Genomic DNA, 12,830 nt, shown 5'->3' with positions numbered 1-12,830 from the left:
AATATGATGACTCTCCACCAGAGTGCAATTTCTTCTCCCTCCTGTTTAGAGTTCTTATTCTAAATGCTGTATTTGTGTGCTTGTACTTGGACTTTAAATGTTTCAACTGACAACACATTTATTAATCAGGGGATCCTTGTAAATCATAAATGTCTTAAAGGCAATTGGAGGCTAAAATTATTCAGTATATTATATATAAGAGAAGCTTGCTAAGATGTAAATTGAATTGAAATCAATGAAGATTATTCCTTGTACCATATACTGTGGATTCATTTATTTTCGTGGGTATCAATTTTCGTGGATTGCTGAAAACTTGCATACTCTTGGATATTTGATTTCATGGTTTTGCCAAAATCTGTATACAAAGCCTATTCAAAATACGTTATTCGTTGAAAATTTGAATTTGTCGTTCACCTGTAACCACGAAACCAATTGGTATCCAACATATAATAATGAATCCACAGTATTTTTTCTGTGGATTATTTCTCAGATAACCACGATTTTTAAACTAAAATACAAGATATCATTTCACTAGTTCAAAGCAGGATTCATAAAATATTTAAATTTTTAAGATGGTATTAGAAAATTAACTGGCAGATTGTTGGTGTCTTCTTTGCTTTGTAGTGTTCTTGGGTTGCAGGTTCATTGACAAAAACCTTTTATCTTCTTTAAATTAAATAAAATGGTATTTATACTTTCGAACTTGCTAAACTTACGATGCCCAACCAAGTAATTAAAAATATAGAATGTAATGGTAAAACACATTTTATTCAATATTTATTTATTAAAAAAAAATACATTGTATATCATGTACATGTATATAACAACCTATTTTTAAAACACAATTTAACGGCAGTAATTTTAATCACTACATAACAAATATAACAAAGTAACAACTTCTCTGATACTGTCTTATAATATCTACTGATTCTAAATAGTTAAAATCATTAAAATATATGTGATTTAAATGCAAGTGTCAAATCAAATTCTAAATGAATTTTGTAACGACTGTATATTATTAAGGTAAATAGTTGTATATGAGGATGAATAAGAATATCTCAATTAAAGCACCATTATATGTTTCTCCTTCAAATATAACAAGTGTTACATTACTCGTTTACATATAACATGTTGAGGATACATAACATTTCCTATTAAAAATATATTGTTGAAAAAATTTTTTAGCACCTGAATAGCACCTACATTTATAAAATCAGCCTTCATTTTATGTCTGCAAATCTGATTTCTGTCTAAGTTAAAACTATAAAATTTATTTAGTATAAGTAGAATCAAATGGTAAATCTATACAATTTGTGACTAGACTATTTTGTAAAGATAAATTTGTTAAGCAAAAAAAACTTTATTTCAAGTATCACAGTAAATAATTGTACTATTCTTTTAAACACCAGTTAATAAATAAAATGAACATTGGTTTCCTTCACTGTAACCTGTAATAAATACAAAATAGTTTCTTTGTCTTAAATATTAAAGAAAACAAAATCACAAAACTGGATTAAAGAAAAAACATGCTATTTTTTACATGGTTTAAGGCACTTTAACATTTTTATGAAATTATCTAACTGAAAAGATCAAATAAGATATTTAAAATAAACTGTTATCACAGAGATATGTCTTGCCTTTTTGTAATTTTGATTATGCAAATGTTGAAATCAAAATAGCAATACTTTAACATCTTACACAAGTTATGAAAATATTCAAAGTCAATGAACCATGACTGAGTTACATGACTAAACAATCTCCATGTAAATGAGATGTGCCAATGCTTATACAACTGCATACCAAATACCATCATGACCACTGACTTATCATTAGTTGTTCCCAAATCTTAATACAAACATTAACTAGTAAACTATAGAAAAGTTTCAAACTCAATAAGAGGGGGTGGGGCTATATAATCTCCATGGAAACCATACTTGCAAATGCCAATAAATTTGCATACCAAATATCATTGTCTTAATATTAGCAGTTCATCGATCTAATCACAAACTATTACATGTAAAGTAAGATAAGTTTCAAAGACATTAGATTGTGACTGAGGGGTGAGGCCAAATATTCTCCATGGAAATGAGATGTGCCAATGTTTATACAACTGAATACCAATTAACATTGGCCTACCACTAATGGTTCCCCTTGAATTGACCTAATCACAAATTAATAAATATTAACTCAAAAAATATTTCAAAGTCAATAGACCATGACTAAGGGGGCGGAGCCAAATTATTTCCATGGAAATGAGGTTTGCGGATGCTTACACAACTGCATACCAAATATCATTGACCTACCACTCGTGGTTCCCCATAAACTGACCTAATCACAAACTACTACATGTAAAATAAGCAAAAGTTTTGAAGTCAATAGACCATGACTGAGAGGGCAGGGCCATATAAACTCCATGGAAAGGAGATGTGCCAATGCTTATACAACTGCATACCAAATATGATTGACCTACCATTTGTGGTTCACCATAAACTAGACCTAATCACAAACTAATACATTGTTGACGCCACATCGCCGCCGATGCCGGAAACTGCATACCTATGTCTCACTTTTTGACTCTGTCAAGGCGAGACAAAAAGTGGCTATGTATTCTAATAATTATGTGTTCTTTCCTTAGACATACAAAAAGCAGGAGGTATAATAAAACCTTAAGGTCCCTTAAATTGCAAATCTAAAAGAATTTAAATTTACCAAATAAAATCACTCAGAATTAAAGACATTTCCTTGTCAGTTATAAATATTAATATTTAGAATTTGTCATTTTACCAATAGTGTAGTTATGTTATCAAGTTATATGGAAATAAATGATAATTATTTTATAACATGGTATTTTAAAGCCATGAAAGTGCGAAAAAGGTTCCTTAAATTTATATATTGGTTATTTCAGATGGTCTCATGGTTATTTACTTGACAAACATGTTTCTGATCATGTAAAACAAACTTTAAATATATTTCAATAAGTAAATGTTATATTTGATTTCCATTATAGAAGCATTACCCATTATGATTTCTATAACAGTTATTGTTAATAGCAAATAACATTTCTATACAGTCAAGCAGTTTTATCTTTCTTTCCACCATAAATGACCTTTACAACAGCTTTTCCAAGGTTTGTAGCTACTCCAACTATGTTTGGTGCCTGCAATAATAACATTAGGATCTATAAAGGTATCAACTTTACTAATTACTATTTCTAGGTATATTTTAATAAAATTAATACTAAATACTATTTATATAGCCGATAGCCTAGCTGATATACACAATATACATGAAGCAAAAGTATCAATGCACGATAAATAAACTTTCATTAAAGAATTCAATAAAAAAAACTAGTAAATTGTGTTAAAAAAATATAGGCTCTGTCATCAACAATTCTGACGGCCAGGAAAAACCAACAAAAACGAGTTACCTCAGTTCAAACTCCATTTAAACTACAGTCAAAAGACTACATTTTAAATAAAGTGGAAAATGTGGGAAACCTGTGTCAACAAGGGAAAATAGTCCCGCTAAATATCAGTATCACGTGATATGTATATATACATGTACATAAGTATCAATAGTATTCACTAGTACCGTTATTACAGTAATTTCCCAGTTATACTATCGAATCGTTGGAAATTATAAGTATATCCTTAATCTATATGGTAATATAGTTGTGGTTGAAAGGGAAGTCTTTCTAAATCATGATTTTCTTATTATATAAAAGGTCTAGGGTAATTGTACAAATATTAATAAAATACTTTAAAGTAGGGTACAATATACCAGATCATTATTCTAAATAAAGATGTACTGTGTAATTGTTATAATTCATGGGATACCAATTTTCATGGATTTTTTTCTTGGGACAGGTGAACCATGAATTTTTACACAATCCATAAAAATTAATAAATCCACAATATCGAAAAATAGGGTTGTCAAGATTGTTTTAGCATGGGCATATTTTAACAACCTTTAACTTTTTATGTCATACAGCATGAAAACTGAGTATAATGATATAACATTTGACTTACATAGACAAAGAAATCTTTGAGCAGAATTCCATAAAACAACCAGGCAAAAGAACAACTGAGGTTTCCAACAATCATAGCTACAGACATACCCTCTGCACTTTTATCTTTCATACATTCCATCTGGAAGTATAAAAGTCTGTTTACAATTCTTACTTAAATTACATTCTGGAATCAAATTTTTATCCAAGTTCTATCAGAGGTTAAAATATCATCAATGTCTCACATGAGTTTTAAAAAAAATACTGATCAATTATTTTTACTTGAGTTATGTCCCTTATAAATTTTAATTCTGTAGAAAATACGCTGTAAGCACTCAATATTGTACAATTCTTGCTGGATATTTATGAAATTTTTATATACCCGGTAATAGCAATAGTTTTGAACAATGTTTCAGATCTGATCAATTTGTTTTTACACATGTTCCTGGTTTTATGTTTCTTTGAAATGAAATTAATATTGAATGCTGCACTGTTTAAATAGCACACTAACACTTTCATTTCTACTAAAAAAAATTAAGAAGATTATATCAAAACTGATATTTACCAGGTCTTGGAAGAGTGCATATTAACTTTTTACAGGAGTTTTGAATCCACAAAAAAGACTGGTTACAATAATGTTTAGCCATCTGAACAACTATGGGAAAATTGTATTCATGCCAATTTTAGTCAACATCTGCTTATTAATTTCAAAGGAGAAGATTTAATTGAGAAAATTTAACAGACAGATTATAATAGCTCACACTGGTTCTATAGGTAGAAAGCAAACTTTTAAGTCATACCACTTCTAAAGCAGGTGATGCTAGGAGTACTAAACTGATGAAGAACATCATAAGTCCATACTGTTCTGTAACTTGTCCTTCATGCACCACAATACGGACACAATACCAGTGGTTTAGTAATAAAAATATTGATCCAAATAACACCTGAAGCATTGGTTTACTCTGAAAAAGTAATTGACATAAGATTAACTCAAAAAGTTTTGAAAATTCCAAAAAGCTTGATTGGTAAGTAAATTTTTATACTGGAAAAAGTAATCTCTATATATAATAACATTGAATAATTCTGACAGACAAAATATAATCTAAGGGGTCATCTAAATAACATCATAATATGAATAGCAAACTAACCAATCATCTAATTTTTCTGAAATGGTAATGGCTATTATAAGATGGGATTCAACTATAAGGTTGCATTAACTTTTTAATTTTTTAAAAATGAATTAAAATCATTATTTAACATGTTAAACAATACTAAAATTTATGTTGCAAAAATTTACAATCTCTGTCATGTCTGTAGTAAACAAGCTCAGAAATTCCAAAAGTAAATTCCATTCATAAAATATATAAATATATTTGAGAATGGAAATGGGGGATGTGTCAAAGAGACAGCAACACGACCAAAGAGCAGATAACAAGTCTATTTAACTTACCTTTGATTTTGTCATGGCAATGTACGAGACCACAACTACAGCACTCATGATCATTGCTAAAAGGTTGATGTACAGTAATGTAGCATTGGATATCATTAAACCATAAATAGTTCCCACCACACCACTGTAAATAAATCAATTATTTATGGTAAAGTAAGGTGGCATTGAATATCATTAAACCATAAATAGTTCCCACCACACCACTGTAAATAAATTAATCAGTTGATGTTAAGTGTATGGTAAAGTAAGGTAGCATTGGATATCATTAAACCATAAATTGTTCCCACCACACCACTGTAAATAAATCAATCACTTGATGTTAAGTGTATGGTACAGTAAGGTAGCATTGGATATCATTAAACCATAAATAGTTCCCACCACACCACTGTAAATAAATCAATTAGTTGATGTTAAGTGTATGGTACAGTAAGGTAGCGTTGGATATCATTAAACCATAAATAGTTCCCACCACACCGATGTAAATAAATCAATTAGTTGATGTTACGTGTATGGTACAGTAAGGTAGCGTTGGATATCATTAAACCATAAAAAGTTCCTGCTACACCATGCACTGTAAAGAAATCAATCACTTGATGTAATGATATTGTACAGTAAGGTAGCATTGGATATCATTAGCCATAAATAGTTCCCACCACACCACTGTAAAGAAATCAATCAGTTGATGTTAAGTGTATGATACAGTAAGGAAGCATTGGATATCATTAAACCATAAATAGTTCCCACCACACCACTGTAAAGAAAACAATTACTTGATGTTAAGTGTATGGTACAGTAAGGTAGCATTGGATATCATTAAACCATAAATTGTTCCCACCACACCACTGTAAAGAAATCAATTACTTGATGTTAAGTGTATGGTACAGTAAGGTAGCATTGGATATCATTAAACCATAAATAGTTCCCACCACACCACTGTAAATAAATCAATTAGTTGATGTTAAGTGTATGGTACAGTAAGGTAGCATTGGATATCATTAAACCATAAATAGTTCCCACCACACCACTGTAAAGAAATCAATCACTTGATGTTAAGTGTATGGTACAGTAAGGTAGCATTGGATATCATTAAACCATAAATAGTTCCCACCACACCACTGTAAATAAATCAATTAGTTGATGTTAAGTGTATGGTACAGTAAGGTAGCATTGGATATCATTAAACCATAAATAGTTCCCACCACACCACTGTAAAGAAATCAATTACTTGATGTTAAGTGTATGGTACAGTAAGGTAGCATTGGATATCATTAAACCATAAATTGTTCCCACCACACAACTGTAAAGAAATCAATTAGTTGATGTTATTAGTGTATGGTACAGTAAGGTAGCATTGGATATCATTAAACCATAAATAGTTCCCACCACACCACTGTAAATAATTAAATCACTTGATGTTAAGTGTATGGTACAGTAAGGTAGCATTGGATATCATTAAACCATAAATAGTTCCCACCACACCACTGTAAAGAAATCAATTAGTTGATGTTAAGTGTATGGTACAGTAAGGTAGCATTGGATATAATTAAACCATAAATAGTTCCCACCACACCACTGTAAATAAATCAATCAGTTGATGTTAAGTGTATGGTACAGTAAGGTAGCATTGGATATCATTAAACCATAAATAGTTCCCACCACACCACTGTAAAGAAATCAATTAGTTGATGTTAAGTGTATGGTACAGTAAGGTAGCATTGGATATCATTAAACCATAAATAGTTCCCACCACACCACTGTAAAGAAATCAATTAGTTGATGTTAAGTGTATGGTACAGTAAGGTAGCATTGGATATCATTAAACCATAAATAGTTCCCACCACACCACTGTAAAGAAATAAATTACTTGATGTTAAGTGTATGGTACAGTAAGGTAGCATTGGATATCATTAAACCATAAATAGTTCCCACCACACCACTGTAAATAAATCAATTAGTTGATGTTAAGTGTATGGTACAGTAAGGTAGCATTGGATATCATTAAACCATAAATAGTTCCCACCACACCACTGTAAAGAAATCAATTACTTGATGTTAAGTGTATGGTACCGTAAGGTAGCATTGGATATCATTAAACCATAAATAGTTCCCACCACACCACTGTAAATAAATCAATTAGTTGATGTTAAGTGTATGGTACAGTAAGGTAGCATTGGATATCATTAAACCATAAATAGTTCCCACCACACCACTGTAAAGAAATCAATTAGTTGATGTTATTAGTGTATGGTACAGTAAGGTAGCATTGGATATCATTAAACCATAAATATTTCCCACCACACCACTGTAAATAATTCAATCACTTGATGTTAAGTGTATGGTACAGTAAGGTAGCATTGGATATCATTAAACCATAAATAGTTCCCACCACACCACTGTAAAGAAATCAATTAGTTGATGTTAAGTGTATGGTACAGTAAGGTAGCATTGGATATCATTAAACCATAAATAGTTCCCACCACACCACTGTAAATAAATCAATCAGTTGATGTTAAGTGTATGGTACAGTAAGGTAGCATTGGATATCATTAAACCATAAATAGTTCCTACTACACCACTGTAAAGAAATCAATCACTTGATGTAATGGTATGGTACAGTAAGGTAGCATTGGATATCATTTATACCCATAAATTGTTTCCATATTGGTTTTCATAATCCAATAAAATGTCCATGAAAACAAATAAATCAACAGTAAGCTTTTAGATTATTGACGTGCCTGGGTGTTCCTTCCCGTGGTAGCTTGCAGTTGGTAACTAGTTCCATTCCATTCTGGGTTAGATAACACGTTTTTTTTTTCTCATTTGCTGCTTCTCTGTGAAGTACTAATATCTCATTATCTTAAAATCATTCTGAAAATTCAAGCAATATTTCCCCCACACATATAATATACTTACAATAGCTTGAAATATTCTAATTATGTGAAAAAAAATGATGAAATAAATTGTATGGGGTTCCAGAAGATGATTGTTTATTTTTTAAAGACAGAGTTATCTCCCATGTGATTTACAAGGAAATATATGGGTCATTGTCAAAAAATGTCGAATTTTGAAATTGAAAAATTTATTAAAAGTTACTTATTCAAACAACCCTCTTCATAAGCAAATCAAAACAAACAGTACTTTAAGAACAACATATTAAAAGATGCAATCTTAATGATGTCATACAAGAATATCTTGAAACATTTTTTGATCGGTGGTACAATATTTTGTCTATCCTGTTACCATTTTCAAAAGAAATTTTGGGTTATTAAGAAAAGGTTTAGATAAAATGTTAAGCTTGTTTTACGTTACCAATTAGATGGTTTTCAAGAGAATAAACTTCTATATATATTCATTCTGTAAAATAATAGATTATTTGCCAATTTTCTAGGTTGTACTGAAAAATGGCTCTAAAAATTGGGTTTCAAAGGTTGTAAAAATTATCACAGGTAATGCAAATCTAAGATAGCAATTTATATTGTTCGGCCTTTTTTTACCCTTTCAAATAAACCCAACATCAAGTAAATCCCTCATAAGTTAATTTACTTTTCTCTTTATTTCGTTGGTAACAGGAACGTACGTTTCTGATATATCACTATATAAAAGTCTATCCTGTTACCTTTTTGTCTATCCTGTTACCGATATCAGTATTGCACCTGCAAATGCTTAATTGGGAAGATTAAGACGTTATAACCTTAAGATGATTTCAAACAATGAAATATTTCAAAAAATTTAACGACGTTTTTGTCTATAATTGTCTATCCTGTTACTGTAACCATAGCAACCATAGTAACAGGATAGACATAACAGGATAGACAAATTTCTTCGTTTTTGATTGCTGTTGTGAAATAACTACTCCCTTTGGTGAAGTGATTATGGTTTTCTATTGTGAATTTGGTTTCCAACACGTTATTGCACTTTTTACAACCATACTGTTAGTGTAATTAATCACATTGGTTGGTAACAGCATAGACACGAAAAAAAGTATGCTCTATTTTTTTTCACTAAATGTCTTGAAATTTCTTTTCTCTACACTGTCGTTCAAGAAACGAAGCGTTTTAAATGTAAAGATTACTTTGAATTTTTTAAATCAACACTGACTGATTCAATATTCATAGGGAGAATAATTTAACGACTGATTTAAGTAGCGGTAACAGGATAGACATGAACCTCCTGTACGCTGATTGAATTTAGTTTGTAGCTAATCTGTTACATACAATGATAAAGAAGCTACGATTTTTCGTTAGAATTATAATTAACGGTCTTAAAAAGTCCATTTTGCAGATATCAAGGCGATCAGAAAAATCGGAAAAAAATCATTTGAAATGTGTTTTCTGACAATGTACGCACACAAATACCCCCAAAATCGCACTTAAATGCAGTTTCATCTTATCAAAATAGATGTAAGGTGTGTTTATTATTAATGTTCTGAATCACAAATCCGACAAGCTTTCATTTAAACCATTACAACTGAAATTTTCATTAGAAATAAAAAATTTAGCATGGTGTACTGAAAATTCGACATTTTTTGAAAATGACCCGTATGGTAACATTTTCTTGGCTAAATCAACACACTGAATGACCTTAATATAAGTATGTATGTCATTTGCTTACCATAGCGAATTTCATAACCATGATAACTTTTCTTGTTTTCTTTGTTTTTGTTAGGGTTTTTAAAATTGTGCTTAGCATGCTTTGATTAAAGACCTTTTTGACTGATTTGATACTGTTAGTACGCCACTGTTCCAGGGGAGGGGGAGAGTTTGGCAAACATGTTTAACCACACCACTTTTTTGTAAGTACCTGTCTCAAGTCAGGAGCCTGTATTATGATCAGTGGTTGTCGTTTGTTACAGTATGTCATGTATGTCATATTTGTTTGTTTGTTCATTGCTAAGTTGTCCATAAATAATGCTGTTAGTTTTCTCATTTGAATTGTTTTACATTTGTCATTCCAGGAACTATTACAGATTACTATTGGGTATGGGTTTTTCTCATTGTTGAAGGCTATAGGTGACCTCTAGATGTTAAATTTGACAGAATGTAACATTTTGAATTAAAACACATTTATTTAGGACCAGGATACACAAAACTGTTACTAATAGAAACAATTTAACACAGACATTAAAAAACATAAGCACAATTTAAGTTAAACACTAAAAAATACAGCAAGAGGAACATGACCCCCTTGTAAAAAATACTGAACTTAATTATTTACCAAGTTAATAAAATACATGATAATAACTCCAAGATAAGGGTTTGCTCATTTTGAGTACCATAGTCAATGATAGTCATAGTGTTTTCTGTATTTTTCCACATACAACATGTACAATCAATCCTCATAATGGTGGATAGTTGTCTCATTTGCAATCATACATGATGTCTCCTTACTTTTATCATGTTTATATTTATACTTACTTCATCATGCCAAGAAAAAAGAAAATAAAAGGAACATTTTTGGTGATGCCAGTCTTTATCATGTGAATACATGGTGGTCTGAAATTAAAAATAAAAAGGTCTTCATATTCAGTTGTATACATTACTGACTAATCATTTGAAGAGAGATTTTTGGAAGTCTCTGATAAATGTATTACATTATTTTATCACAGCTGGCACTCGTCTCAGAATTTGTTTTCCCTATATTTTCCCTATATACCTTTATATAAAACTATATAATATAAAGGTATATAGGAAAAAAAATTCTGAGACAAGTGCCTGTGTATTTTATGTCTCTTAGTATGTTAGTAGTTTAGAGCTTGATTTTTTTTTTTATAAAATAATGAAATATGCAGGATAACCTCTGTAATTGTAATAAGGGGTTTGTTTATATCATTGCTCTTTATCATGTTTACAGAAACTCATTTTCAGAATCATTAAAATTTTTCTGTAAAATTATAATTTGAAGCAGGTTATTTCCCTTGTCAGGCGTTAGAACCTCTTCACTGCAATGTTGCTCAGCTAACAATCTTGATTGTCCTAAAATGCCAGTTTTCCTCCAGAAAATGGGTTAATTTCTCATTTAAAATTTATTAGACCATATCTGCTTACATCATGTACATCATTATACATACATGAGTCAGAGTGATATATATAATATATCAATCATTTATATTTTAAAATGTTTTAAACTTTCTAAACTTGCAACATAGCTTTTATTACTCCAAACTCAACTTTCTTAAACTTGATCGCATTACTGGACTATGTTTTGACTTAAGACCAACTCGTTTTCTAAACTTGCAACTTGACTTAAAAAAGTACCAGGATTATAATTTAGTACGCCAGACGCGTGTTTTGTCTACATTAGACTCATCAGCCAAACAAGTACAAAGTTGAAGAGCATTTTATAGCTGACTATGTGGTATGGGCTGTGCTCATTGTTGAAGGCCGTACGGTGACCTATACTATAGTTGTTAAAGTCTGTGTCATTTTGGTCTTTTGTGGATAGTTGTCTCATTGGCAATCATACCACATCTTCTTTATTATATTGAGGATCCAAAATTCCAAAAAGTTACAAGTGCCAAATACGGCTAAGGTAATCTATGCCTGGGATAAGAAAATCCTTAGTTTTATGAAAAATTGAAAGTTTTGCAAACAGGAAATCCATAGAAATGACCACATTATTGATATTCATGTCAACACCGAAGTGTTGACTACTGGGCTGGTGATACCCGTTTTGTCTACATAAGACTCATCAGTGATGCTCATATCAAAATATTTATAAAGCCAAACAAGTACAAAGTTGAAGAGCATTGAGGATCCAAAATTCCAAAAAGTTGTGCCAAATACAGCTAAGCTAATCTATGCTCTGTTGTAACTCATAATTTTACTTTTACAACTTGCAACCTAAGCATGCTCAGTCTTAAATTACTTGTAAATCAACTTTTGTTTATACTCAGAACTCAAATTTTTTAATCATGACTCGAAACTATTTGTATGTTAGTAACATAAAGTAAATCTCTACAGTAAGTGGATGTTTTTAAAGGTATAAGTAGAGCATGTAGCTTTTGACTTTATTTCTGAACTAAGACTGCATCTCAATAAATGATAAAGCCACACACAAATGTAATCAACTGTCATTGATTAAATACATGTATACACATTCACAATGACATATTATAACTTTGTCTTTAGCTTACATGCCACTTGCTAATGCAATTACAGTTAGACCTTGTGTTAGTTTCTCAACAATAACAAACGTGTCCATTATGATATCTGACCTACACCAGCTGGTTATAATAATACCTTAATTACATAGTAAACTATACCTTTACTTATCAAGATTACCTTAAATGTGCTAATAAGAAACTTTTAAAAGTTTATTAAGTTTTCAAAAGTTTTCTTTTTCTAACTAACTTTTTAAATGTGAATGATATAAACG

The 12,830-nt window shown here is 30.6% G+C and overlaps 1 protein-coding gene across 1 annotated transcript; it reads right to left on the bottom strand.

Annotated features, from left to right (window-relative positions):
* Positions 1-749: 749 nt before the first annotated feature.
* LOC143071250 (sugar transporter SWEET1-like) lies at positions 750-12,743 on the bottom strand. The gene is made up of 6 exons (XM_076245446.1): positions 12,589-12,743; positions 10,871-10,948; positions 5,457-5,580; positions 4,807-4,968; positions 4,029-4,148; positions 750-3,157 (listed from the first exon to the last, which is right to left on the bottom strand). The coding sequence occupies exons 1-6, from the start codon at positions 12,654-12,656 to the stop codon at positions 3,071-3,073; spliced, it is 639 nt and encodes a 212-aa protein (XP_076101561.1). The 5' UTR covers positions 12,657-12,743; the 3' UTR covers positions 750-3,070.
* Positions 12,744-12,830: the final 87 nt, after the last annotated feature.

This window comes from Mytilus galloprovincialis, chromosome 4 (genome assembly GCF_965363235.1).
Source record: "Mytilus galloprovincialis chromosome 4, xbMytGall1.hap1.1, whole genome shotgun sequence".
Classification (NCBI taxonomy): domain Eukaryota; kingdom Metazoa; phylum Mollusca; class Bivalvia; order Mytilida; family Mytilidae; genus Mytilus; species Mytilus galloprovincialis.
The sequence above is the reverse complement of the archived record's forward strand: the minus strand, read 5'-3'. Positions and strand labels throughout refer to the sequence as shown.